Below are 23,882 nucleotides of genomic sequence, written 5' to 3' on the forward strand. Positions count from 1 at the left end.
ATGTTCCTCAACATAAAGTTATTCAAGGATTCAAGGAACTTTATTGTCATATCAGCTCACATTCACATGTCAGAAATTGGAACTGAGGTCTCGGGAGTAGCTGAGAGAAGGAAATATAAATATATACTAATAACTACATGAAAGTAGAAATAGGTATATAAGCTAAATAAAAATAGAAATACAAGCTAAACACGATTAAAAATATACACTGAATACAAATGTAGGCTACATTATCAGTAAAATTTATCTCTTGTCAATAGTAGTTTGTCTTTGCATTTGCAGTTTTCTTTTGTTATTTAACGTGTTTCTTAGTTTTTGTGGAGTTCGAAGAGACATTTATAAATCATTAAACATGATGTTTGGGATCGGACCAGCGTGCATCAGGGTGGCTGTATGTTTCTCTTTACAAGCGCAAGAGAAGCAGCATTCAGGGAAAATGTTTGATTCAGTTTGCTTGGTTGTAACAGATAAATAATCTCGGACCATGGACGTCTTTTTGCATGCATGAATAACTTGTATCTGCTGCATCTGAGGCTCCTGGAGAGTAAAACAAGTTTTTTGATTAAAAAAAAACCATCATGTGTCAAAACTAAAAAAAACCGAGAATTGGGAGGAATCTCTGTATGCACAGGACAAAGCTGGGTCCTTCTGATCTTCTGCCTTAAAAACCAACATGGAACCCAGTGCATGGACTCAGGAAGACTTCCAGAAACACAGTTCAGGCTGAAATCCACACCTGCAGGTTAAAGCTCCATCATATGTGAAGAGGATCCAGAAACACGCCGTCTTCTCTGGACCAAAGCTCATTTAAAATGTTCTGAGTGGAAACCTGGATGAAGATGTGGAATAGTTTGTGGACAGCATGGACGGCGTGTCCTGCAGACTAAAGAGGAGAGGGAGCATCCAGCTTGTTATCAGCCTGCATCTCTGATGGGATGGGGTTGCATTAGTGCCGATGGCGTGGGCAGCTTCCACATCTGGGAAGCTCCATCAATGCTGAAACATCTGCTCCCATCCAGACAACGTCTCTTTCAGGGAAGACCTTCCACCATGCTGGACCACATCCTGATGGTGGAACAGGAGAACTGGTCCAGCAGGACCACATCCTGATGGTGGAACAGGAGAACTGGTCCAGCAGGACCACATCCTGATGGTGGAACAGGAGAACTGGTCCAGCAGGACCACGCTGAACCACATCCTGATGGTGGAACAGGAGAACTGGTCCAGCGGGACCACGCTGAACCACATCCTGATGGTGGAACAGGAGAACTGGTCCAGCGGGACCACATCCTGATGGTGGAACAGGAGAACTGGTCCAGTAGGACCACGCTGAACCACATCCTGATGGTGGAACAGGAGAACTGGTCCAGCGGGACCACGCTGAACCACATCCTGATGGTGGAACAGGAGAACTGGTCCAGCGGGACCATGGTGAACCACATCCTGATGGTGGAACAGGAGAACTGGTCCAGCAGGACCACGCTGAACCACATCCTGATGGTGGAACAGGAGAACTGGTCCAGCAGGACCACGCTGAACCACATCCTGATGGTGGAACAGGAGAACTGGTCCAGCGGGACCACATCCTGATGGTGGAACAGGAGAACTGGTCCAGTAGGACCACGCTGAACCACATCCTGATGGTGGAACAGGAGAACTGGTCCAGCGGGACCACGCTGAACCACATCCTGATGGTGGAACAGGAGAACTGGTCCAGCGGGACCATGGTGAACCACATCCTGATGGTGGAACAGGAGAACTGGTCCAGCAGGACCACGCTGAACCACATCCTGATGGTGGAACAGGAGAACTGGTCCAGCGGGACCACGCTGAACCACATCCTGATGGTGGAACAGGAGAACTGGTCCAGCAGGACCACGCTGAACCACATCCTGATGGTGGAACAGGAGAACTGGTCCAGCAGGACCACGCTGAACCACATCCTGATGGTGGAACAGGAGAACTGGTCCAGCAGGACCACGCTGAACCACATCCTGATGGTGGAACAGGAGAACTGGTCCAGCAGGACCACGCTGAACCACATCCTGATGGTGGAACTGGTCTGCTGCAGACCTTTCACTATAACATGCTGCAGGCTAGAAAAGCTGATGAAGTTCAGGCCGTCTGCGGTAAAATAAAGATATTTATAAAAGTATTTCTGACCAAAGTTTATCCTGGTTTAATGTTGTTCATCTGAAGGATTTATTTCCTGAATTTTAAGGCTGTAAAACTCTCCTGCTTGTTCTGTTGTCTCCTTCATGTTCCTGCCACTCACCGTCAGAGTATTTTTAGCATTCTCACTTTCATGACGCTGACATCACTTGTGGTGCCTCCGGAGCTCAGAGTGCAAGACACTTTCTGTGCTTCCTCCTCCTCCTCCTCCTCCTCCTCACTCAGAGCAGCAGGCTGACTGGCTGCTTTCCAAACGAGTGGCCAACCACGCAGCAGTGTTGTAATTCAGTGTGGAGTGAGAAGACTTGTAGCATGTCTGAGGATTAGCTCTCTGTTATTTCAACACTGGGGCCACATTGCTGCTTAAAGGGATGAAAACATGACTTTTTCATTTTCTGCTGGTTCAAGTGGAATCTGCAGATTTACTGGCTCAGAGTGTTGATTTAGATGGTTGTGTTTGAGGTATTTAGTGTTGGCAAACAGCGTCAACTAAATAAGATCACTAAATAGTAGATTAAAAAGGAATCATGCTGCGGCCGTCAAGTGCAGACTAGGGCTGCGCAATTAATCAGATTTTGATTGTAATCTCAATTTTGGTGGTCACAATTAAACAAACCTTATCGTCAACGATGTTTACGCTCAAAATGCAGCTCTGCTGCGTCTCTGATCACTCTGGTTCTCTACACACACACACACACACATATATTATATATATATATATATATATATATATATATAGTTGCTGGGTATGTTGTTTACAAGTAGTGCAAAAAAAAAAACATGTTTTTCCAGACACAATGAATGATAGTGATTTATAATGGTAATTACAGTATTGATCAAAATAATCGTGATAAATATTTTGGTCATAATTGTGCAGACCAGAAAGACAAATTAAAAACACAACAATTTGTTGTTTCTTAATTTGTTGTCATTGTCAATTCATTGTTTATGAATTAACCTTATTTAGCTTTTTTTTTTCTTTTTTTTTTTTTTTTATTGTCATCAATTTCAGTTTTTTATTTATTTATTTTTTTAATTGAATGTTTTTTTAAAAAGTCATTTTCAATTTGTTTGGTTATTTTTATTTTTAGTTTTCATTTTCTAATTGTGTTTTTTAAAAACTCAATTATAAACTGTATTTTCAGTTTGTCGCCTTTTTTATTTATTGTTGTTAAATTGTTTTTTTATTTGTTGTTTATTTCTTTAATTATCCTTTTTGTTGTTTGTTTTGATTTTTAATTTTTCATCATTTTGAATTAGTTTTTTTTTTTTTAATAATTTTTTCATGTTTTTTTAAATTGCCGTCATTTTCAATTTACTATTATTTCTAAAATAGTGGCATTTATTAAAAAAAAAGAAAAGAAAAGCCGTGGTTTTTAAATTGTTGAAGCAACAAACAAAACCTGACTTATTTCGGGGAGTGGCTGCTAGCATACATTAGCATCAGTTAAACATGCAGCAGCGAGTAAAAACACACTTATCTTATTATTTCTGATTAATTTACCTCGTTCTTTTACTTGCTGATGTATTAAAAATCAATTCTGAGTGATTTCATAGATGCACACTATAAATCTGATGTACGTGTTAAAAACTGGATTCTTCGTCTTGGGGATTTTTAGGAACAACTATTTCAGGAATTTGTGAATTATTTAAAAATTCTTTGTACAAGATTGCAAATTCAGATTTTTTTTTTTTGTTGTTTTCAGGGAAGGCAGGGTGGAGTGGAGATCAACCCCTGGGAGGATGCTGATTACAGCATCTATAAAGCTATTGACCGCTTCGGCTTCATGCAGTAAGGCTGTCGCTGCACGCTTGTCTCATTTCCTGACATTGGGCGGCGTTAATCATCAAGTTGGTTTATGTAATGATTTTTTTTTTGTGTTACCCAGCGAGGACGAGCTGCCGGCCCCGACTGCACAGGAAGAGAAGGTGAGAAGCTCATAAAACTCTGGAAATAAACCAACACAACAACCATTATTATTATTATGATGTTCACCTGCTTCTCTGCTTCACAGCGGAAGCAGCTGGAGATTGAACGAGCAGAAAAATGGCTGAAGATGGTGAAGAAGTGGGACAAATACAAGAACAGTGACAGGGTGAGCACGTTGAGACTCTAAACTAGGTGGGGTGGGCCCATTTTCTATTTAAATCAATGCATCGCAATGCAACATATGCGATTTCAATTAAGAATCATAAATGTTCAAAAACTACTATTATTCAGCTGGAAAATGAGGTTGGAGAGTAGGCGGGTTAAAGCTAAGGCCCTGTTAGCTGACTAAAAACCTCAGTTGTGTTGTCTTCTGTTGCAAACTGATATCGGATACCAATCAATAAAAAGCACACGGCCATAACTATGCTAAAAATCGAGATTAAATAACGTCTAAACGGTTCAGTAATAAGATGATTCAAGCTTTGCTCTTGTGAATGTATCTGTTGGTGATCAGGTCATTTATGCTGGACGGAAAAGACGTTAACGCAGACTAACAGTTTTGCTTCATTTCTGCGTTTGTTATGCTCGTACTTCGTTTCATTTTAAAGGGGCTTTGCTGTCTGTCAAACAGAAAACAGAGAAATACTATTAGAAATCATGGGGCCAGTGCCCATAATACCCATTGGATAATCCGGCCAGCTATGCAGAATTGTATAAAACTGCAGTTCCCAGGAATAAACATGTTTACAGCAGAAATAAACTTGTTTACGGCAGAAATAAACATGTTTATGGCAGAAATAAACATGTTTACAGCTGAAATAAACATGTTTACAGCAGAAATAAACTTGTTTACAGCAGAAATAAACATGTTTACGGCAGAAATAAACTTGTTTACGGCAGAAATAAACATGTTTATGGCAGAAATAAACATGTTTACAGCAGAAATAAACATGTTTACAGCAGAAATAAACATGTTTACAGCAGAAATAAACATGTTTACTGCAGATATAAACATGTTTACAGCAGGAATAAACATGTTTACAGCAGAAATAAACATGTTTACTGCAGATATAAACATGTTTACAGCAGGAATAAACATGTTTACAGCAGGAATAAACATGTTTACAGCAGAAATAAACATGTTTACTGCAGATATAAACATGTTTACAGCAGAAATAAACGTGTTTACAGCAGAAATAAACATGTTTACAGCAGATATAAACATGTTTACAGCAGAAATAAACATGTTTACTGCAGATATAAACATGTTTACAGCAGAAATAAACATGTTTACAGCAGGAATAAACATGTTTACAAAAATGGTAAAATCCCTCTTAGGTTTAATAGGTCAGGTTTACCTTCATGACAACTGTGGGGGGAGTGAATTATTTTCTAACTCGCCCGTTTCAAAGTAATTTAATCTCGAAGTTCGGCATCTTTAGGGGCGTGTCCTTTTGATTGACAGGTACCTGATCTCCCGCTTCAAGTCAGAAGAACGTAGAACAACCGCGGTTTTTAGCCGGTTAACGACGTGACTTAGCTTTAGCCCGCTTACCTCCGTTAGCTGGTTAGCTCCTGTTATCTCCGGGTTAGCTCGGTTAGCTCTTAGCTACAGAAAGCTCGGAGTTCGCTCGATGTCAATCATCCACCATGACGCTCACAGCCCCCCTCTCAGCTCCACCTCTTTGCCCATATTTGTATTTTCCGGGCGAGACGACACGCATGACGCTGCTAAGATGGTGATGGTAGGAACCGCCCACCGAGCTTCACTTCAGCTCTTCAGAAACCTACGGGTGACGTCACATCTTTTCTATTCAGTCTGTGGTCAAAACGCAAAGTGAACTCTGAATGCAGCACTGCCCACTAGTGGATGAACTGATTTACTAACTATGACAACATAAAAGACGTATTGTCATATGATTATGGTGACATATGAGAACATTTACGTTCAGGGAGCAGAATTGGACTTTTACTAGAGATTCACCCTGTATTTCTACTCTCTGCTGTCAGATGGCGAATCGGGTCTACAAAGGCATTCCCCTGCAGCTGCGAGGCCGGGCCTGGGCGCTGATGCTGGACGTGGATCGGACCAAGAAGGAGAATGAAGGCAAATATGAGGTATGGACTCCCAGTGATACAACTGTTCCCTGTGACCAGAAATATACTGTTTGTTTCACAGTAAGGTGAATGAAAGTGTTTTCCCAGCAGGAAAACACCCCTCCAGTGTTGCTGAGTAATAGTCCTTTTTTACTCCTTCAGCTGACAAAAACCCACATTTTCTGCAGGATTTTACAAGTTTCAGCAAGTTACATGTTTATGATGGGTGTAAATGAGGACAGTTTCATTTATTTGGCATATTTCATCACATTTAACACCAAAGTATAGAAAAAAGAAACAACAGAGGATACAATAAAGCAAACTTTATTTATAAAGCACTGTTCATGGAGTCAGCAACACGAATGCTTTACATAAAAAAAGATTCTGCATATTAAAATAAAGTCTTCACACCAATGCAGCTAAAATTAAACCTTAGGGAACGCACATTTTATTCCACAGATACTTAAGGAGCATGTTGAATTCCAGGTCTGTATAAACGTAACCAGAAACACTGGTTGGAGTTTAACACCATGAGAGGGAAATACTTCTTAAAACTTTAGCTTGAGGTGGATGCTACATGATGCTAATGCTATTCAGCTTCATATTCACTCTGTCATTTCATGCATCTGATTAGCCTGCATGGCAGATGGACGTTAAATCCCTCATAAGTGGCACATATTTTATCTGTAACAGCCACCCAGATTAACCGAGGGGACACTTCAGGAGGGACAGCTGTGCTTTTAAAGTAGGCTGGATTTCACCGGCGAGGGGAAAACCAGCTGATGATTAACTCAACCTGCCTTTGTGTTTCATGTGCGTTTTAACTCCGGCCTCACTGCAGTTGAATACATTTCCAGCCCTGTTAGCTTAGCTTCTCTTCTCCTCTTAGAAAATGAAGGAGCAGGCCCGACTCTGCTCATCGGAGATCAAACAGATCGATCTGGACATCAACAGGACCTTCAGAAACCATGTCATGTTCATGGATCGCTTTGGAGTCAAGTAAGTTCTACGTCCTGACAGGTTCTCCTCAGGATGAACCACTCTGCTTCACGTAACTGAGAAATTATTTGTGCTCAGTGTTGGACGTCCAGTTCCTCATTATACCGTGAAGCCAAACGTCACGTCACATGCTGGATGTAAACATTGGATAGAGTCGGTTTCTCAGCCTCAGGGTGCTGCTGGGCAGCAGCAGATCTAGAAATATACATGATAGATGTCACTGTGTCATCGAACAAGTCTGGGATGCCTAGTTTTAAGGTCAGAAAGTTACGGAATGTGTCTTTAAAAGCTGCAGTTCCCCCTTCATCCACTAGGGGCTCCAACAGGGACGCAATCCCCATAGACTCCCATGTTAAAAAGACCAACTTCACAGCAGAAATAAACATGTTTACAGCAGGAATAAACACGTTTACAGCAGAAATAAACACGTTTACAGCAGAAATAAACATGTTTATCCATCCATCCATCCATCCATCTTCTGCCGCTTATCCGGGGTCGGGTCGCGGGGGCAGCAACCTAAGCAGGGAAGCCCATACTTCCCTCTCCCCAGCCACATTTGCCAACTCTGTGGGGGGGATCCCGAGGCGTTCCCAGGCCAGCCGAGAGATATAATCCCTCCAGCGTGTCCTGGGTCTTCCCCGGGGTCTCCTCCCCGAGGGACGTGCCTGGAACACCTCACCAGGGAGGTCCAGGAGGCATCCTGACCAGATGCCCGAGCCACCTCAACTGGTTCCTCTCGATGCGAAGGAGCAGCGGCTCTACTCTGATCTCCTCCCGGATGACTGAGCTCCTCACCCTATCTCTAAGGGAGAGCCCAGCCACCCTGCGGAGGAAACTCATTTCAGCCGCCTGTATACGAGATCTCGTTCTTTCGGTCACGACCCACAGCTCATGACCATAGGTGAGGGCAGGAACGTAGATCGACTGGTAAATCGAGAGCTTCGCCTTCTGGCTCAGCTCCTTCTTCACCACGACAGACCGGCGCAGAGTCCGCATTACTTCAGGACGCCGCACCGATCCGTCTGTCGATCTCACGCTCCATCCTTCCCTCACTCGTGAACAAGACCCCGAGATATTTAAACTCCTCCACTTGAAGCAGGACCTGACTCCCGACCCGGAGAGGGCAATCCACCCTATTCCGGCTGAGGACCATGGTCTCAGATTTTGAGGTGCTGATTCTCATCCCAGCCGCTTCACACTCGGCCGCGAATTGCTCAAGCGAGAGCTGGAGATCACGACCAGACGAAGCCAACAGGACCACGTCATCTGCAAAAAGCAGGGACCCAATCCTGAGGCCACCAAGTCGGATCCCCTCAACCCCTCGGCTGCGCCTAGAAATTCTGTCCATATAAGTTATGAACAGAATCGGTGATAAAGGGCAGCCTTGGCGGAGTCCAACTCTCACCGGAAACGAATCCGACTTACTACCGGCAATGCGAACCAAGCTCTGACACCTGTCGTACAGGGACCGGACAGCTCGTACAAGGGGGTCCGGTACCCCATACTCCCGGAGTACCCCCCACAGGAGCCCCCGGGGGACACGGTCGAATGCCTTCTCCAGGTCCACAAAGCACATGTAGACTGGTTGGGCAAACTCCCATGCCCCCTCCAGGACCCCAGAGAGGGTATAGAGCTGGTCCACTGTTCCGCGACCAGGACGAAAACCACACTGCTCCTCCTCAATCCGGGATTCGACTATCCGACGGACCCTCCTCTCCAGGACCCCCGAATAGACCTTACCAGGGAGGCTGAGGAGTGTGATTCCCCTGTAATTGGAACACACCCTCCGGTCCCCCTTCTTAAAAAGGGGGACCACCACCCCAGTCTGCCAATCCAGCGGTACTGCCCCCGATGTCCACGCGATGCTGCAGAGGCGTGTCAGCCAGGACAGCCCCACAGCATCCAGAGCCTTAAGGAACTCCGGGCGGATCTCATCAACCCCCGGGGCCTTGCCGCCAAGGAGCTTTTTGACCACCTCAGCGACTTCAGCCCCAGAGATAGGAGAGTCCACCCCTGAGTCCACCAGCTCCGCTTCCTCATCGGAAGACGTGTTGGTAGGATTGAGGAGGTCTTCGAAGTATTCCTTCCACCGACCCACAACATCCCGAGTTGAGGTCAGCAGCTCCCCACCTCCACTGCACACAGTATTGATGGAGCACTGCTTCCCCCCCCTGAGCCGCCGGATGGTGGACCAGAATCTCCTCGAAGCCGTCCGGAAGTCTTTCTCCATGGCCTCGCCGAACTCCTCCCATGCCCGAGTTTTTGCCTCGGCAACGGCCGGAGCCGCATGCCGCTTAGCCCGCCGGTACCCATCAGCTGCCTCCAGAGTCCCACAGGCCAAGAAGGCCCGATAGGACTCCTTCTTCAGCTTGACAGCATCCCTCACTGCTGGTGTCCACCAACGAGTCCTGGGATTACCGCCACGACAGGCACCAACGACCTTGCAGCCACAGCTCCGGCTGGCCGCCTCAGCAATAGAGGCACGGAACACAGCCCATTCGGACTCAATGTCCCCCGCCTCACCCGGGACATGTTCGAAGCAGTAAACATGTTTACTGCAGGAATAAACATGTTTACAGCAGAAATAAACATGTTTACAGCCTGGTACAAAAATCATTTTAGCTTCATTAGTTTAGGTTTACCTTCATGACAACTGTAGGGCAGGTTTAAATTTTTATTATCTTTTTGAAACTTTCGTATATTTTTGTGTCGGATTTATTCCAGCTGAGTTAAAGACACATTTCGTAGCTTTCCAACTTTAAAACTCTGCGTCCCGGACGTGTTTGATGACACGGTGACATCTAGCATGTGTATTTCTAGATCTGCTGCTCCCCAGCAGCGTATTGAGGCTGAGACACTACACAACTTTTCCATCCAGGATGCGACGTGATGTTTCGCTTCATGGTGTAATAAGGAACTGGCTGCTTTGAACACGCAACGATTCAGCAAAGAAACAAGAAGATTAAAAGAGAGACAGTAACAAAAACAAGAGTCATGATGAGATGGTCTTCTAGAGATCCAACAGGTCAGGTAGGATGCAGGATGGAGGCTGTCTTAGCTGTCGATAGGGGGGGGGGGGCAAAGATGGCTGACGGCTGAAGATCTGAAGTGTGTCTTTAAACTGAGCTTCTGATCTTTTACATTAACATCTATTTATTTAACTCATGTTCATATTTATTAGATTTGAGATGTAAAATCTCTTGATTGTTCAAACTCTACATGAATAAAGGCGTTTACACACCACACATTTCACACGGCTATACTTTAAATCAAATCAGTGTCGAATCGATGGAAATGTTGACATGAGTGACAAAATTACATCCAGTGATTTTGCTCATTTTTATTATAATAAACTGGTTTATTTTTGTTAATATACGCTACTCTATTAGATATTAAGATGGGCCAGATTTTCAAATAGTAAAATGATCAGAGCCTGTAAATAAAGGAAAATAAATCAGTAAAACAAAATTAATTAATTAAAAAAATACACATTTACATTTTGAAAAATAAGTAGTTTATTAATGTTTCTATTTTAACATCAGCCCCACATGACAAGGACAAATTCACAAAATAAAATAATGAAAATTCCAGTCAGACTCTATTTTTCTCCTAACTTTTAACATAAAAAGTTCATATCAAACTAAACTTCTCGATGTGTTGCCTCCTCACGTTATAATCTTTAAACACCGCCACACACTCATCGCATATTAAACACGTCGGTTTGTTGCTCAAATGTGACGGCAAAATAAACAAATGCTTATCAGTCCAGCCGGGGTTAAATCTGCCATTTTCGTTGTTAATTTTGCGTTTTTGAGAGCGACATTCTTGCTAGCGCTACTCTTACAAATTCAAACCACAACAACATGCGCTGGGGTTAGTGATGCTAAGCAACCAAGTGTTGCATTCAGGGTCTGCACAACTGTAGGATTGTAGGCTACTTAGTGAGGAATGACTGAAGGCTCTTGATTAATATCTTTATTCTTTTACATAAGCTGGGCCACATAGAACCTGGTTCTGGGCCGCCATCTGAAGAGGCCTAAAAAACGCAATCGGCCAATCAGAAAAGGCATGTTGACATGGTCACCAGAGCCGGTTGCGAGATATGCAAGTAGCTGCGTTTCCATTACAGTTTTTATCCAAATAAAAGTGATGCTTTTACAATATCGACAATGTAGAGTTGCGATTTATAGATGTTTCCAGTGAAGGGTGATTGGCGTGTTAGCCTGCGGACCCAATTTCACGAGAACTGCGGCTAACGTCAGGTATCCAGGTGGCGTCGTTTTGGGGTTTCTCACGGCTTTCCAAAGTCCTTCTCCATCATTTTGCTTTCTAATTCCTTGTAAAACTGTCTGTTGCTTGCTATCAAGGATGGAGGTTTTATGTTTCTCTCCGTCCAAACACACCTCGCCGTCTTTACCTGAAATGAAGTGGTCACATGACCGCCTACATCATGGTTTTTTGATAAACCTCTACATGGACAAAACGACCTCATGAGGTTGTAAAATCCTTTTAGTGATATTTCAGAGGTTTTTCTGAACGCAGGTGTTTCCACCACCAGGTTTTCATTACGATATTCTGGTTTTTTGCGTAATTGTCGGGGTTAACGGAAACGCAGCTTGTGTCGCTTTGCCGCCGCTACTTCATTCTAACTTACGGCCGAGCGTCTCATTGTCTTTGTGTCCCAGCAGTTGTGCTTGTTAGAAATAAATTACTGCTGAAGCAGATCCTCGGAGTATCCTACGGACGTCCTAAAGTCCTAAAGCGGCCGTAGTCCTGGACGAAACCAGTTCTCCTCTCTGGAACAGGAAGAAACCAGCACCTCCTTTTTTCTTTTCTTTTGCAGCATCAGAACGATATCGTGACAGCTTGCCTGTTTTTTTAACAGTCTTCATAATTTATTTGCGATATATCATCGCTGTCAGAGTGCCTAGATGAAACCGTTGATATTTAACCTCTGAATTGTTTACAGTTTAGTGTTTTTATGGACATCGGTCCTGGTGTGTGAAGGACTTGGGTTGCATCATGTTTCCTTGTGTCTTGTCCTCCCTCCTGTCCTCAGGCAGCAGTCTCTGTTCCACGTCCTCTCTGCATATTCGGTCTACAACACAGTAAGTAGCTGTTTTCCCACCTTTGAACCTTAAAACACCTTCTTAAAAACCGGTTGGGAGATGCAACCAGTTAATTAAACGCTCTAACAGAAACATAAAGAGACGTCGTCCCCTGTGGAACGGACAAGACTGAAAAAGCACCGTCCAACCATTTTAACCGACCCGGTCTGAACGATCGGCGTGTACCTCTGTTCCAACGAGTCGCGTCCTCTCATAGGCGTGGAGCTCTCGTAAAGGCTACAAAGCAAGAGTTAGCTGTTTCTGTGCTTTGGAGGCGTGGCTTAAGGGGGGGGGGGGGGGGGGTATGAAGAAAGGGGTTTCTCCAGGAAATCTTTCCCTACCTGGAACTCTGTTTCACTGATTAAAAAACACTTCAAAAAAAGTTTCTATTCCTTAATTTTCCACTCAGGGTTCATTGTGCGGCCCCACCATGAAGCAGCACATCCAAGCAGCGACCTCCGGTGGTAAAAAGTGAAGCCGATGCGGAAGTGCATAAATCTGCAGTTCCCCCTTCATCCACTAGGGGCTCCAGAGCGAATCCCCATAGACTCCCATGTTAAAAAGACCAACTTTACAGCAGAAGTAAACATGTTTACAGCCTGGTACAAAAATCCACTTTAGGTATAATCGGTCGGGTTTACCTTCATGACAACTGTGGGGGAAGTGAATTTTTTTGTAACTCACCCGTTTAAATGTAATTTAATCTCCTAATTAAAGGCATTAACTGTAGAAATATGGAGCATAAGACCAGTCTTTATGCTGATGACGTATTACTTTTCCTTCAAAATTCACAATCATCCATCTGTCAGACAATCGCACTCATCAATAAATTCTCATCAATTTCTGAATATTCCATTAATTGGTCTAAAACCACCGTTCTACCCATCAACTGTTCCTTCCATAATACTCCTGACACTGCTTTACAGTCAGGAGATATTAGATACTTGGGAATAAACATCTCACCCAGACTGTCAGACCTTATAAAGCTAAATTATGTCCCTCTACTAAAAACAATTGAGGACGATCTCACACGGTGGAAATCTTTACCCATATCACTAATGGGAAGATTTGCAACTATAAAAATGATGATTCTACCTAAAATCAATTATCTGTTTTCAATGATCCCCATTGCGGGGGGATGGGTTGGCGGGGGATGGGTTGGCGGGCGTGACTCCGTAACGGGCGCCTGTGCCGCCGTGGGGTGGGCTGGGCGGGGTCCCGGGCTCCGGTGCCCGGGGTTGTCCCCTGTCTCTTGGGGGTGGGGGGTCGGCTTGTGCCGGGGGGGGGGCTGGGCTGACCTGGACCTGCCGCTGCGGCGGCGGGCAGGTATGTGCTCTGGTGCCTGGTTGCGACCCTGGGACTTGTTGAGTGGGGGGTGTTTGATAGTGTGGATGGGATGTGAGTGTGTATGGAGGGATGTGTGTAGGGGGTGTGCGTTGAGGACTGGTGGCGGTACATAGGTATGTGGATGTGTGTGGGTGGGGAAGTGTGATGACCCCTCCTCCTCCCCGCTCCCCATCACACACAGGCAGGGTATTGGGAGGTGTGCACGTGGCGCTGGGTGGTGAGAAAGGCCATCAAGGTGGTCTTGATCGCTGCACCCAGCCTCGGCCCACCCCCCAGTTTTAATTACACTTAGACACCAAACACCAAAACACTGACGACTCACATGATTAGGGGGAAGAGCATGCGGTGTATGGTGGGCGGGGCTGCTTAGGTGGTCCCTCTCCCAACACCGCGTGGCACTTCCCTCAATTTTAATTGCAACTAATACATACTTCACAATCAGTCATAAGCGGGGGGGAGGCAGGGACGATAGGGTCTTCTCATGCCCCTGCTCTCGGGGCTTTACTGGGGGGGGGGTACGGGTGGGGGAAGAGTGCCGTCCATTAGGCCTAAGTCTGGGCTGGCCTGGCTGTAGGAGGGTTGTCGCCGGCCCTGGGGGGGTGCTGGGTCGGCTGCATCTGTGGGGTGGTGGGGGGGACGCTGGGAGTGGTGGGCGGTAATTATGGGGGCCCTGATCGGGGCCATCCTGTCCTCTGCCCCCTCTGAGGTATCTCACATGGGACATGATGGAGGGGTGAGGTGAGGATGTGTGGGAGTGGGTGTATGGGGTTACAGATGGATGGTGGGATGGCTGGGGGGGGGATTAGGGTTGGGGATATAGGTGGGTAGGGGATAGGGATGTGTGAGGATGAGTAGATGTGTGTGTGGAGGGGTATGTTGGCGCGTGGGTTGTATTGGGGTGTGCCTGTGTTGGAGGAGTGAGGGTATGTGTGTGTGTGTGTGTGTGTGTGTGTGTGTGTGTGTGTAGGGGGGGTGTATATGCGGAATGGGATGTGTGAGTGAGGGTGAAGTTTGGAGGGGGGCTATGGGTGGTGGAGGGGTGTTTGGTGGGGCATGTGTGGTTGGGTAGAAGTAGAGGGATGGGGTGGCGGGGTGTGAGCGTGTGTGTGGGGGGTGTGAGCGTGTGTGTGGGGGGGGTGAACGTGTGTGGGGGCGGGGGCGATTGGGGTTCGTGTGACTTGGTATGGGTGAGTGAGTAGAGGTGGGGTGGGGTTGTATATGTGATGGATGATGTGCATGGATTGCAGAGGGTTGTGTGGATGGGGGTTGAGAGGGGAGTGCGTGTTTGGGGGGGGGGGGGGGGGGGTATGCATGTATATGTGTGAGGGGAGTGCGTGTTGGGGGGGGGTATGCATGTATATGTGTGTGTGGTTTGGTGGTGGGGGGGTGGTGTCCTGTACCCGGGGGCGCAGCTGGTGCACTGGGGTGTGACCTGGCTGCCGCTGGGTGGCGGTCTGGGGATCCTGGTCCTCCGTCGGTGTGGGCTGTGCCCTCTGCCTGCGGGGGCGGGGGGCTGCTCACGGGCTCTTGGGGCCCTGGGGCCTGCGCTCTGTCTGCCCTAGGTGGCCGGTGCCCGGCGGGATCGGCCCTTGCCGGCCTGGGCCTGCTGGGGCCTGTTCCCCCTGACTGTGGGGGACTCTGGTTGGGCACCTCCTTCGCCACCTCCTGGGCAGATGCATGGCTGGCTCTGGAGTGGGGGGGTTGGGATCTGTACCTGGGGGTGACTGTCGGTTACCCGGGTCTCTGGGTTCTCCTGGCCTTCCTCTAGCTGTAGGCGGGCGGGGTCACATTGGCATGATCACTCTTCTCTAAACACGTTCCACTCTGAATGTTCTGCATGAATGTTCTGCATGTGTCACAGTCACTGAGTCATCCAGCAAGTTTATTCACTAACAGCAGGTACCTCTCTTTCTGTCTTTTTGACTTAACTTGCTAGTTTCTGGTCCTCATGATTGTCAACGGTTTTGTTCTCCACGAATCTAGAGTTGGCTTGTGTGGGTGTATATATTTATGTGTGTGGGTGGGTATGTGTGTGTACTTATGTGTATGTGTATGTGTATGTATGTATGTGTATGGATATGTATATATGTATGCATATGTGTGAGTGTATGTGTATATGTGTGTATGTGTATGTATGTGAGTATGTATATGTGTATATATGTATATATATATATATATATATATATGTGTGTGTATGTATGTGTATATGTATGTATGTATATCTATCTTTATGTATGCATGTATGTGTACATGTGTGTGTATATGTATGTATATATGTATATATATAATGTATGTGCGAGTGTATATACATATATATGTAGGTGGGTATGTATGTGCATATACATGTATGCATTGATCTCTTTCTTTTTTTTTTTTTGTTTTTTTATGTTCTCTTTTCTGTTCTCTTTCTGCCCCTTTCCTGTCCTTTCCGGTCCAGCAGCATAAACTCTGTAATACAAGCTATTATCCAAAACAAATTGAAAAAAAAAATAAGAATCAAGAAATACAAGGGGATCATTACATCTACAAAAGTTCCCCTTGGCAAAATAAATTTGCTCAGCAGAACACAGCATCCAGAACATCAGTCTGCTTGCTTAAATGCTGGACAAGACAAAAAAAAAAAAAAAAAAAAAAAAAAAAAATCTCCTAATTTCGGCATCTTTAGGGGCGTGTCCTTTTGATTGACAGGTACCCGATCTCCCGCTTCAAGTCAGAAGAACGTAGAACAACCACGGTTTTTAGCCGGTTAACAACGTGACTTAGCTTTAGCCCGCTTACCTCCATTAGCTGGTTAGCTCCTGTTATCTCCGGGTTAGTTCGGTTAGCTCTTAGCTACAGGCAGCTCGGCGTTCGCTCGATGTCAATCATCCACCATGACGCTCACAGCCCCCCCTCTCAGCTCCACCTCTTTGCCCATATTTGTATTTTCCGGGCGAGACGACACGCATGATGCTGCCAAGATGGCGATGGTAGGAACCGCCCACCGAGTTTCAATTCAGCTCTTCAGAAACCTACGGGTGATGTCACCGAGGCTTTTTACAGTCACATCTTTAAAGACAAATAGTGGTGGCAAAGTTTCTGTCGTGGAAATGTCCTGATGTGATTCTGCTGCAGGAGGTGAGCTACTGCCAGGGCATGAGTCAGATCGCCGCCCTGCTGCTCATGTACATGAACGAGGAAGACGCCTTCTGGGCCCTGTCGCAGCTGCTGACCAATCAGAAGCACGCCATGCACGGTGAGACGGAGCACGGAAAGCGTGCATGTTGTCAAGATGACGTCATCTCCCTGCAGGACGAGAGGCATAAAGTTCCCTTTTCTCCCTCCCTTTTCAGGCTTCTTCGTTCCCGGCTTTCCCAAACTTCACAGATTCCAGGCACATCATGACCAGATCATTGCCAAACTCCTCCCCAAGCTGAAGAAACATCTGGTGAGATCACAGTTACACAAGAGTTGCATAAGAGAAAAGGAAGCGGTGTGACGCCGTGTGGCGACATGTTTACCGGCTGTGTCTCTCCCTCTGCAGGACAGAGAGCAGATGTCTGCAGGGATTTACAGCACCAAGTGGTTCATGCAGTGTTTCATCGACAGGGTGAGGAGCCAGCTTACGTCATGAGTTCCTAACAGAATTACATCACAGCTCAGCAGCAGCTGCTTTGGAGACTTTTCATGCCATTTTGTGTTTAAAATCGCATCACCTGCCTGTCTGGCGTCAGAGAGGGATCTCTGCCCGCATGGCTTGGATTAAACGTCACATCTGGCTGTTTTCAGCTGAAGCTTGAAGGGTTTTCTGGAATAACTGCTTTTACTTTCATAAAAAAAACCCAAAAAAACTTCCTACTTGTGAATTTGAAAGAAAATAGGAGCTTATTTTCAGTCTGATGCAGCGACAGCTGTAAAAAGTAGTTCCAGGGTTTGTCCTCATCTGTCTGTAAACATCTGGGAAGCATGGAGACCTGCTGCCGTCATCCTGTCAGGAGTCTAGCTGCTCTACATTCATGCTTATTTGGGACTAAGTGGTCCAAAGTGGGACCAGAAACCCCCCCCCACCGTCCCAGCAGCAGCAGCCTGAAGCGTTGATCCTGACGGCAGGATGGATCCATGTTGTCATGATGTTTCCAGCAGATTCTGATCCTACCATGTGAATGTGGAGCTGAACTGGAGACTCATCAGACCAGCAACGTTTCTCCATCTTCTATTGTCCAGTTCTGGTGAGTCTGTGTGAATTGTAGCCTCAGTTTCCTGTCCTTACTGACAGGAGGGAACCCGCTGTGGTCTTCTGCTGCTGGAGAACATCTGCTTCCAGGCTGGACGGGTTCAGAGACGATGTTTGGTTGGAACCAGTGTTTACTGAACCTCCTGTTGCTTTTCAATCATCTCAGTCACCTAAACCCCTTTTTTTCCTCATATTTAAATGCGTTGCGTTGCCGTCATGTGATTGGCTGATTCGGTGTTTGTGTTAACTTGCCGTGGATCCGTTTATAACAAGCTTAGAGTGAAATAATTCCAATATTTATAGACCAAACACTGTATTAAACCATCATTTTGATTTATTTGACTTATTTATTGCAGTTAAAACTGTAGTTATCCATGTTAAATTCTGTAAAATAGAATTCCTTTCCAAAGGTTTTAATAAGCAGCGTTATAAGCAGCGGCATCGGTCACCAGGAGGAAAGTTTTCCATTCAACTGATAATAACTGGAAAATAACCTGTAGTTTAACAGATACTATAAATACTTAACGGTGGATGGTTTAATCTTAATGACCTCTCAGACAGAATGAGAATCTCTCTCCAGCATTTAACTCCTGCAGCGCTGAAGCACAGAAACCCTGGTGATACATTCCTACATTTCTACACGTCTACGTTGCATTTAGACAAACATTTCCTGTTTGGAAAGCCGAGGAAAACGTCTGGATAACGGAGAAACGGCGATGAGGAGCTCCACCTACGGAAAGTCAGCCTTTATCTGACATAATCTCTGGGATTAAAAACCTAGAATGTAGAAAACCCCGCCGTGGTTTTCCCCAGAATGAGCCGCACTGGGAGGAAACCAGCAGGTTTACACAGAACTTCACAGGATTTCAGCTGAAAGGAGGAGAAGAAGAGGTGAAATGTGAGCGCTGGGACGGTGCGGTAGCATTAAGAGCTGACAGGCTGAACTGTTATTAGCCGCCTCCGTGCCCACAATCCTGCGGTGGAGGTCTGGCACTTTTCAGCCTCTGTCAGCACTTCTCCGTCCTGCTGAGTCGCCCGGCTCCTCGGGGCCTCGGGGCCTCTGAGGTCTGGGCCGGAACCAGACAAACTTCCTGACTCCGGCCAGCCGGAGAGAAATGTGAGACGGTTTGGAGCGAATCGTAGCGTTGACTTGTTGTTGTTTGTGACCCTGCAGACGCCGTTCACCCTGACGCTCCGCCTCTGGGACATCTTCATCCTGGAGGGAGACAAACTCCTCACCGCCATGTCTTACACCATCCTGAAGATACACAAGAGTAAAGAGTTCTTCTTCACTCCTGACTGTCGGACGGTTCAGACACCAGAGTAGCTGAAGATGTGGAGCTGCAATGCAAACGGGTTTTATAACGTTAAACTGCAGCAGATACAAGACAAACAAATCTGAATTTATTCCACGAGTCAGAAATACTTTAATTTATAAAGATTTTATCTTGAATTCCTGTTGAACTAATGATGATTCACGTATTTACTTGACCCCATTAGTTCACTGTTAATTCATCAATATATCAACAAACCTGCCGCTTTAGATACAAATATATCTTTTAATTCCCTGTTACTGTTATTTATTTATTTTTATTTAAAGCAAGACGCACTCAAAGAAGTTCACTTAGGTGAGCATAGATATGTAAAAGTGCTTTTAGGGATTATCAGGGTTTTAAATTCCCTGAATTAATACAGTAAATTTAGCAAAGACATGACACTGGTATGCATGGAGATGCTTTACATCAAATACAAAGCTGCTTTAGAAACAACAAAACAATAAATAAATAAACATAAAATCAACATTTATTAATTGTCACCCAAAGTGCTTTTATATCCATGTTCACACTTTGAGTGTCTTGCATGAATAAAGATGAAAATAAAATCAGTAGCAGGGAATTAAATATTTTTCTATTTAAACTGGCAAATATGTCGACATATTGATGAATTAACAGTGAACTAATGTAATTAATGATCGATTTGAACACATGAATCATCGTTGAGATCATCATTAGTTCAACAGGATACATGATAAAGTCTTCATTAATATATTAGTTCATCATGATTTTACTGAAGTTTATGTGTTTTAAGTTTGACAGAAAACACAAATAATTACTAGAAGTCAGAGAATAAAAGTGAATATTACAAGTAGAAAACATGTCTACCAGATTTAGACGTCTTCGCAGCGGCCATCCGGTTTTCCCCCCTGACCAATCACGTCGACAGGAAGTCTTGGTTTTTCTGTGATCGCTGTCGCTGCTCCCTGAAGGCCAGGTGGTTTATGGAACCGCGGGGGTTTGCGCTACTTTTAGCTCCGCAGCACTTGGTTCTGATGTTTCATCCATCCGTAGGGTTGTTCAGCTCCGTCTGTGATTGGTTAGGGATCGGAGAAATGTGATTGGCTCTGGAGAAGGCCTGTAAAACGTGGGACAAATGTTTTACAGACTTGCAGAAAGATGTCATACCTTTCCTGTTTTGGGGGGGTGGTGTTTGCAGAGCATCTCCTGAAGATGTCCCTGGAAGAGCTGAGAGAGTTCCTGCAGGAGCGCATCGCTCAGACGTTCTTCTACAGCGACGACGTGACCGTCGAGCAGCTGCAGGCCTCCATGTCTGAGCTGCGAAAGATGAAGCTGGACCTCCCCCCTCCAGGTACACGCTCGTCCCCGTCCACCTGAAGTCTGCCGGTCGGAAATGCTTCTGAAAGAAGAGTTCTCTGTCCTGGTTTCAGGAAAACCGGAGGAGCTGCCTCGGAAGCCGCTGGGACAAGAGCTTCCGGTGCTGCTGAGTCCGGTCCAGACCGCCAGAGGAAGATCGTCCTCAGCCAGCAGCTTCTCCAGAGCCGGCTTGAGCCTCCACATCATCCCCCACCAGCCTGATTCCACCTCCCCGGACCAGAGCCCCTCCAAGGACCCCAGAGACCTGGACGCAGAGGAGGCGCAGGAGGCCCCACTACCTTCTCCTGATCCCATTATAGTCCACAGCCACGTCCCGCTCAGCCCTGATGGCTCCCCGCTGACGGGGCCTCCGCCTTACCAGCCCCCGGGGAGCCCCGCAACGCTCACAGCAGGTCAGTCACTGCTGTCGGAGCCGGATACGCTTCAGTCGGACTCGTCTGCAGCCTCTGGCGTGGCTGACGGCTCGGCCCAGTCCTCCTGCAAAGTCCCGCGGACTCTTTCCGCACCTGTCGCCCAGACGGCGGCGCAGCCTTTGGGCCTGGCTCAGTCTGAGAGTCTGTTGGCTTTGGAGGGGGCCGAGGACCGTTACCTGGTCCGGCTGCTGGAGCAGACCTCGGCTCTGTCCAACAGGAACCAGAACTTGACTGCAGGATTGGAGGAAACTCCAGACGCTTCATGAAAAAAGCTCCAAGATTCACCAGATTATAGATTAAGCTTCTACGTTTAAAACAGGTCAAGTTTCAGTCGTGTTCGCAGCAATAACTGCTTCAAAATGTGTTTTCACGTTCAGGAAAAGTGCTGATGATGATGATTTTAGACGTTTCAGTGGAGAAGGGGATGGGAACGTCTGGTAATGTCATGTCCTCTCCAGCAGAGCTGAAAAGCTCCAACTTTCCCACCTCTGCCAAGCTTAAAAACATAGAAAACCAGGTTATTTCTGTATTTGTTCACATGGTGGAAACACGCCGGCCGCTTGGAAGCTTACAGAACAAACGTGCTGTTTGTGGAAGCGAGCAGGAAGCCATGAAACTGGTCTGGATCGTCCACACAACCACCCATATGTTGCAATACCATGACCACCCAGCTTTTGCTGAGTAGAACCCCTTTTTCTGCCAAAACAGGCCTGATTCATGGTGGTATGAACTCTACCGGGTCGTCTGTAGTTTCCCGCTGCGAGCTGTCAGTCGTCATGGAAACGTCTTTGTCCTGATCAGCTCTGCTTCCGGATGCTGATCCAGAGCATCAGTCTGCCTCCTGTTAGAGAGGTCGGCGGTCCTGTTCTGATGCTCACGTTCTAGTGACACCGATTCGGTTTGGGTACCCTGGCCAGTTGGTTGCTAGGCAACACCGGTAGCAACAAACTGCAGCTTCTCAGGTTAACCCCGTTGAGCTGCAGCGTCGCTTACGCTACACCCTCGCCCTGTCGGGTGAAACCGTTCGCGTTCATATCAGCTGAAACGTGTGACCTGCAGCTCTGTCTTCAGGTAGCCATGGCGACGTCGTAGTGACGTCATCAGATAGAGATTTAGGTTTTGTAACTTGTGTCTCCAGGAAGTACAGATTACCATTTTACACGTCCACTAAGGAACCAACGTGTTTCCATTCCACTCTTGCGAAATATTTCTTTATCGTAACGTCTGAAAAACACGTAAAAGCCTTTTAGGTTTTTCTAAACGTGGGTGTTTCCATTGCCTGGTTTTTAATACGATATTTAGGTTTCGGATAATTCTAGAAGTAACGGAAACGCAGCGAATGTACAGACCTTAGATGCAGTTAGTTGGAGTCAGGTGTGTTGGAGCAGGGAAACACTGAAAACCTGCAGGAAAGCGGCCCTTGAGGACCGACTTTGGAGACTTTCAGATGAGAGAAATTAATGCAAATCACCTTGATTCATCGCCGAACTTGTTACAGGTTTGAATATGAAGACACAAGTTACAAAACGTTGTGTTTGTCCGTGAAAACGATGACAAACAGAAGGAGGAAGGAAGCTGCGATCACAAACCAAATTTATATGAAATATTCCCTAAACTGCAGCTTGATGCCATAAAACACCTGAAGGAAGCAGAGCAGATCCTACCGAAGCTTCCGTCACTGCCTGATCGTCGGACCGACGCACCAAACTGTTTGGCTTTTACAAACCTGGAAGGTCCTTTTTAACCAACACAAGTCCCCAACCTGTCGCCCTTTACAACAAAAAGAACATTTTTGTAGTTTTATAATGTTTAGTCTGAATGTTCCTCCTGCTTTGTAACGTTTGCTAGAAGAGTCACAGTTTTATTTTTTGTACCAACGTCTGGATGCCTTATTTGGATCGCTTCAGTTCCTCTGTTGTTGGCGTTGAACGGCGGTCCTCGGAGCCTCGGTGAGGATCAGAACCGCCAGGTGTTGGACTGAACCTGAAGCCTCTGACGTGGTGAGCTGGCTCACTCCTCTGATTGTACACATTGAGCTGATTTTAAAGACGTGTTTTTCTAGCTCACTAATTTATTGTCAGAAAAGGCTTTCCGGTTACAACTCTCCTGCTTATTGATTCCTCCTTGAAAAGTTTCAAATGTCCAATTTTTTCTTGCATATAAGAGTGTATGAGTTTATTTTGGGTTAGATTTGTTTAGTTTTGTAGGTAAACCGAACTGAGACGAGTCTGAATGTAGAATCTGTTTGTGTGTAGAAATAAGGAAACGCTGACATCTTCTGGTCGGTTTAGGTTAAAACATCTAGATGTGGACTAGCCCAGATAAGTAGAAACCTGTTAGAAAAGTTGTTCCAGGGAAGAAAATTCTCATCATATCTCACATACGTTGGAATTTGACATTACTTTGAAATATGTGAATATGTTCAGTGATGTTTGGCTTTAAGTGCTAAAAGTTGCTACAGTTCAACAGATTTCCTGGTTTTCAGTGTCTTCAAATGAAATCTGCTGATACTTCTCTGTTCAGGAGGAATTTGAAGAAATAATACAACTTTTATCTTCCTTTACCTGCTGTGTCCGTCGTGTTTTCAAATAAAAGTGCAGCTGCAACGTGCCGGCTGATGATGAAAAGTGCATCTAAATACGGTGCAAACTACAGGAAGGTGCATGTCGGGTCTGAACACAAAAAGAGTCACATTATTCAGTCGGATCATATTCAGATCATTTATATTCAAGACAACTTTATTGATCCTTAAGGACAATCATTTGTCGCTCCCTCACATCAGAAGTGTCAATCATCCAAAAGAAAAGATAAATACCAAACTAACCTCCCAGGAAACATCATTTTTCAGAATCCAGCAGCCTAAAAGACCTGAAGGAATCATTTGTTTTGCTCAAGGGAACACGGGAGCAGCGACTAGAAGGCATCGCCACA

At 45.8% G+C, this 23,882-nt stretch overlaps 1 protein-coding gene across 2 annotated transcripts in view; it reads left to right on the forward strand.

The window, feature by feature from the left end:
* The window catches only part of LOC306757799 (USP6 N-terminal-like protein), a 38,069-nt gene extending 14,576 nt beyond the window's left edge, over nt 1–23,493 (forward strand). For both annotated transcript variants that reach the window (XM_079242938.1, XM_079242939.1), the window contains 12 exons: nt 3,879–3,964; nt 4,062–4,101; nt 4,188–4,268; nt 6,113–6,220; nt 7,089–7,198; nt 12,258–12,306; nt 16,768–16,888; nt 16,986–17,080; nt 17,177–17,242; nt 19,041–19,140; nt 20,360–20,512; nt 20,592–23,493. In XM_079242938.1, coding sequence (XP_079099064.1) covers nt 3,879–3,964; nt 4,062–4,101; nt 4,188–4,268; nt 6,113–6,220; nt 7,089–7,198; nt 12,258–12,306; nt 16,768–16,888; nt 16,986–17,080; nt 17,177–17,242; nt 19,041–19,140; nt 20,360–20,512; nt 20,592–21,217 — 1,635 coding nt within the window. In that variant the 3' untranslated portion in view covers nt 21,218–23,493. The remainder of the gene's footprint in view (nt 1–3,878; nt 3,965–4,061; nt 4,102–4,187; nt 4,269–6,112; nt 6,221–7,088; nt 7,199–12,257; nt 12,307–16,767; nt 16,889–16,985; nt 17,081–17,176; nt 17,243–19,040; nt 19,141–20,359; nt 20,513–20,591) is intronic.
* The last annotated feature ends 389 nt before the right edge of the window (nt 23,494–23,882 follow it).

This window comes from Telmatherina bonti (genome assembly GCF_933228915.1).
Source record: "Telmatherina bonti genome assembly, chromosome: 1".
Classification (NCBI taxonomy): Eukaryota; Metazoa; Chordata; class Actinopteri; order Atheriniformes; family Telmatherinidae; genus Telmatherina; species Telmatherina bonti.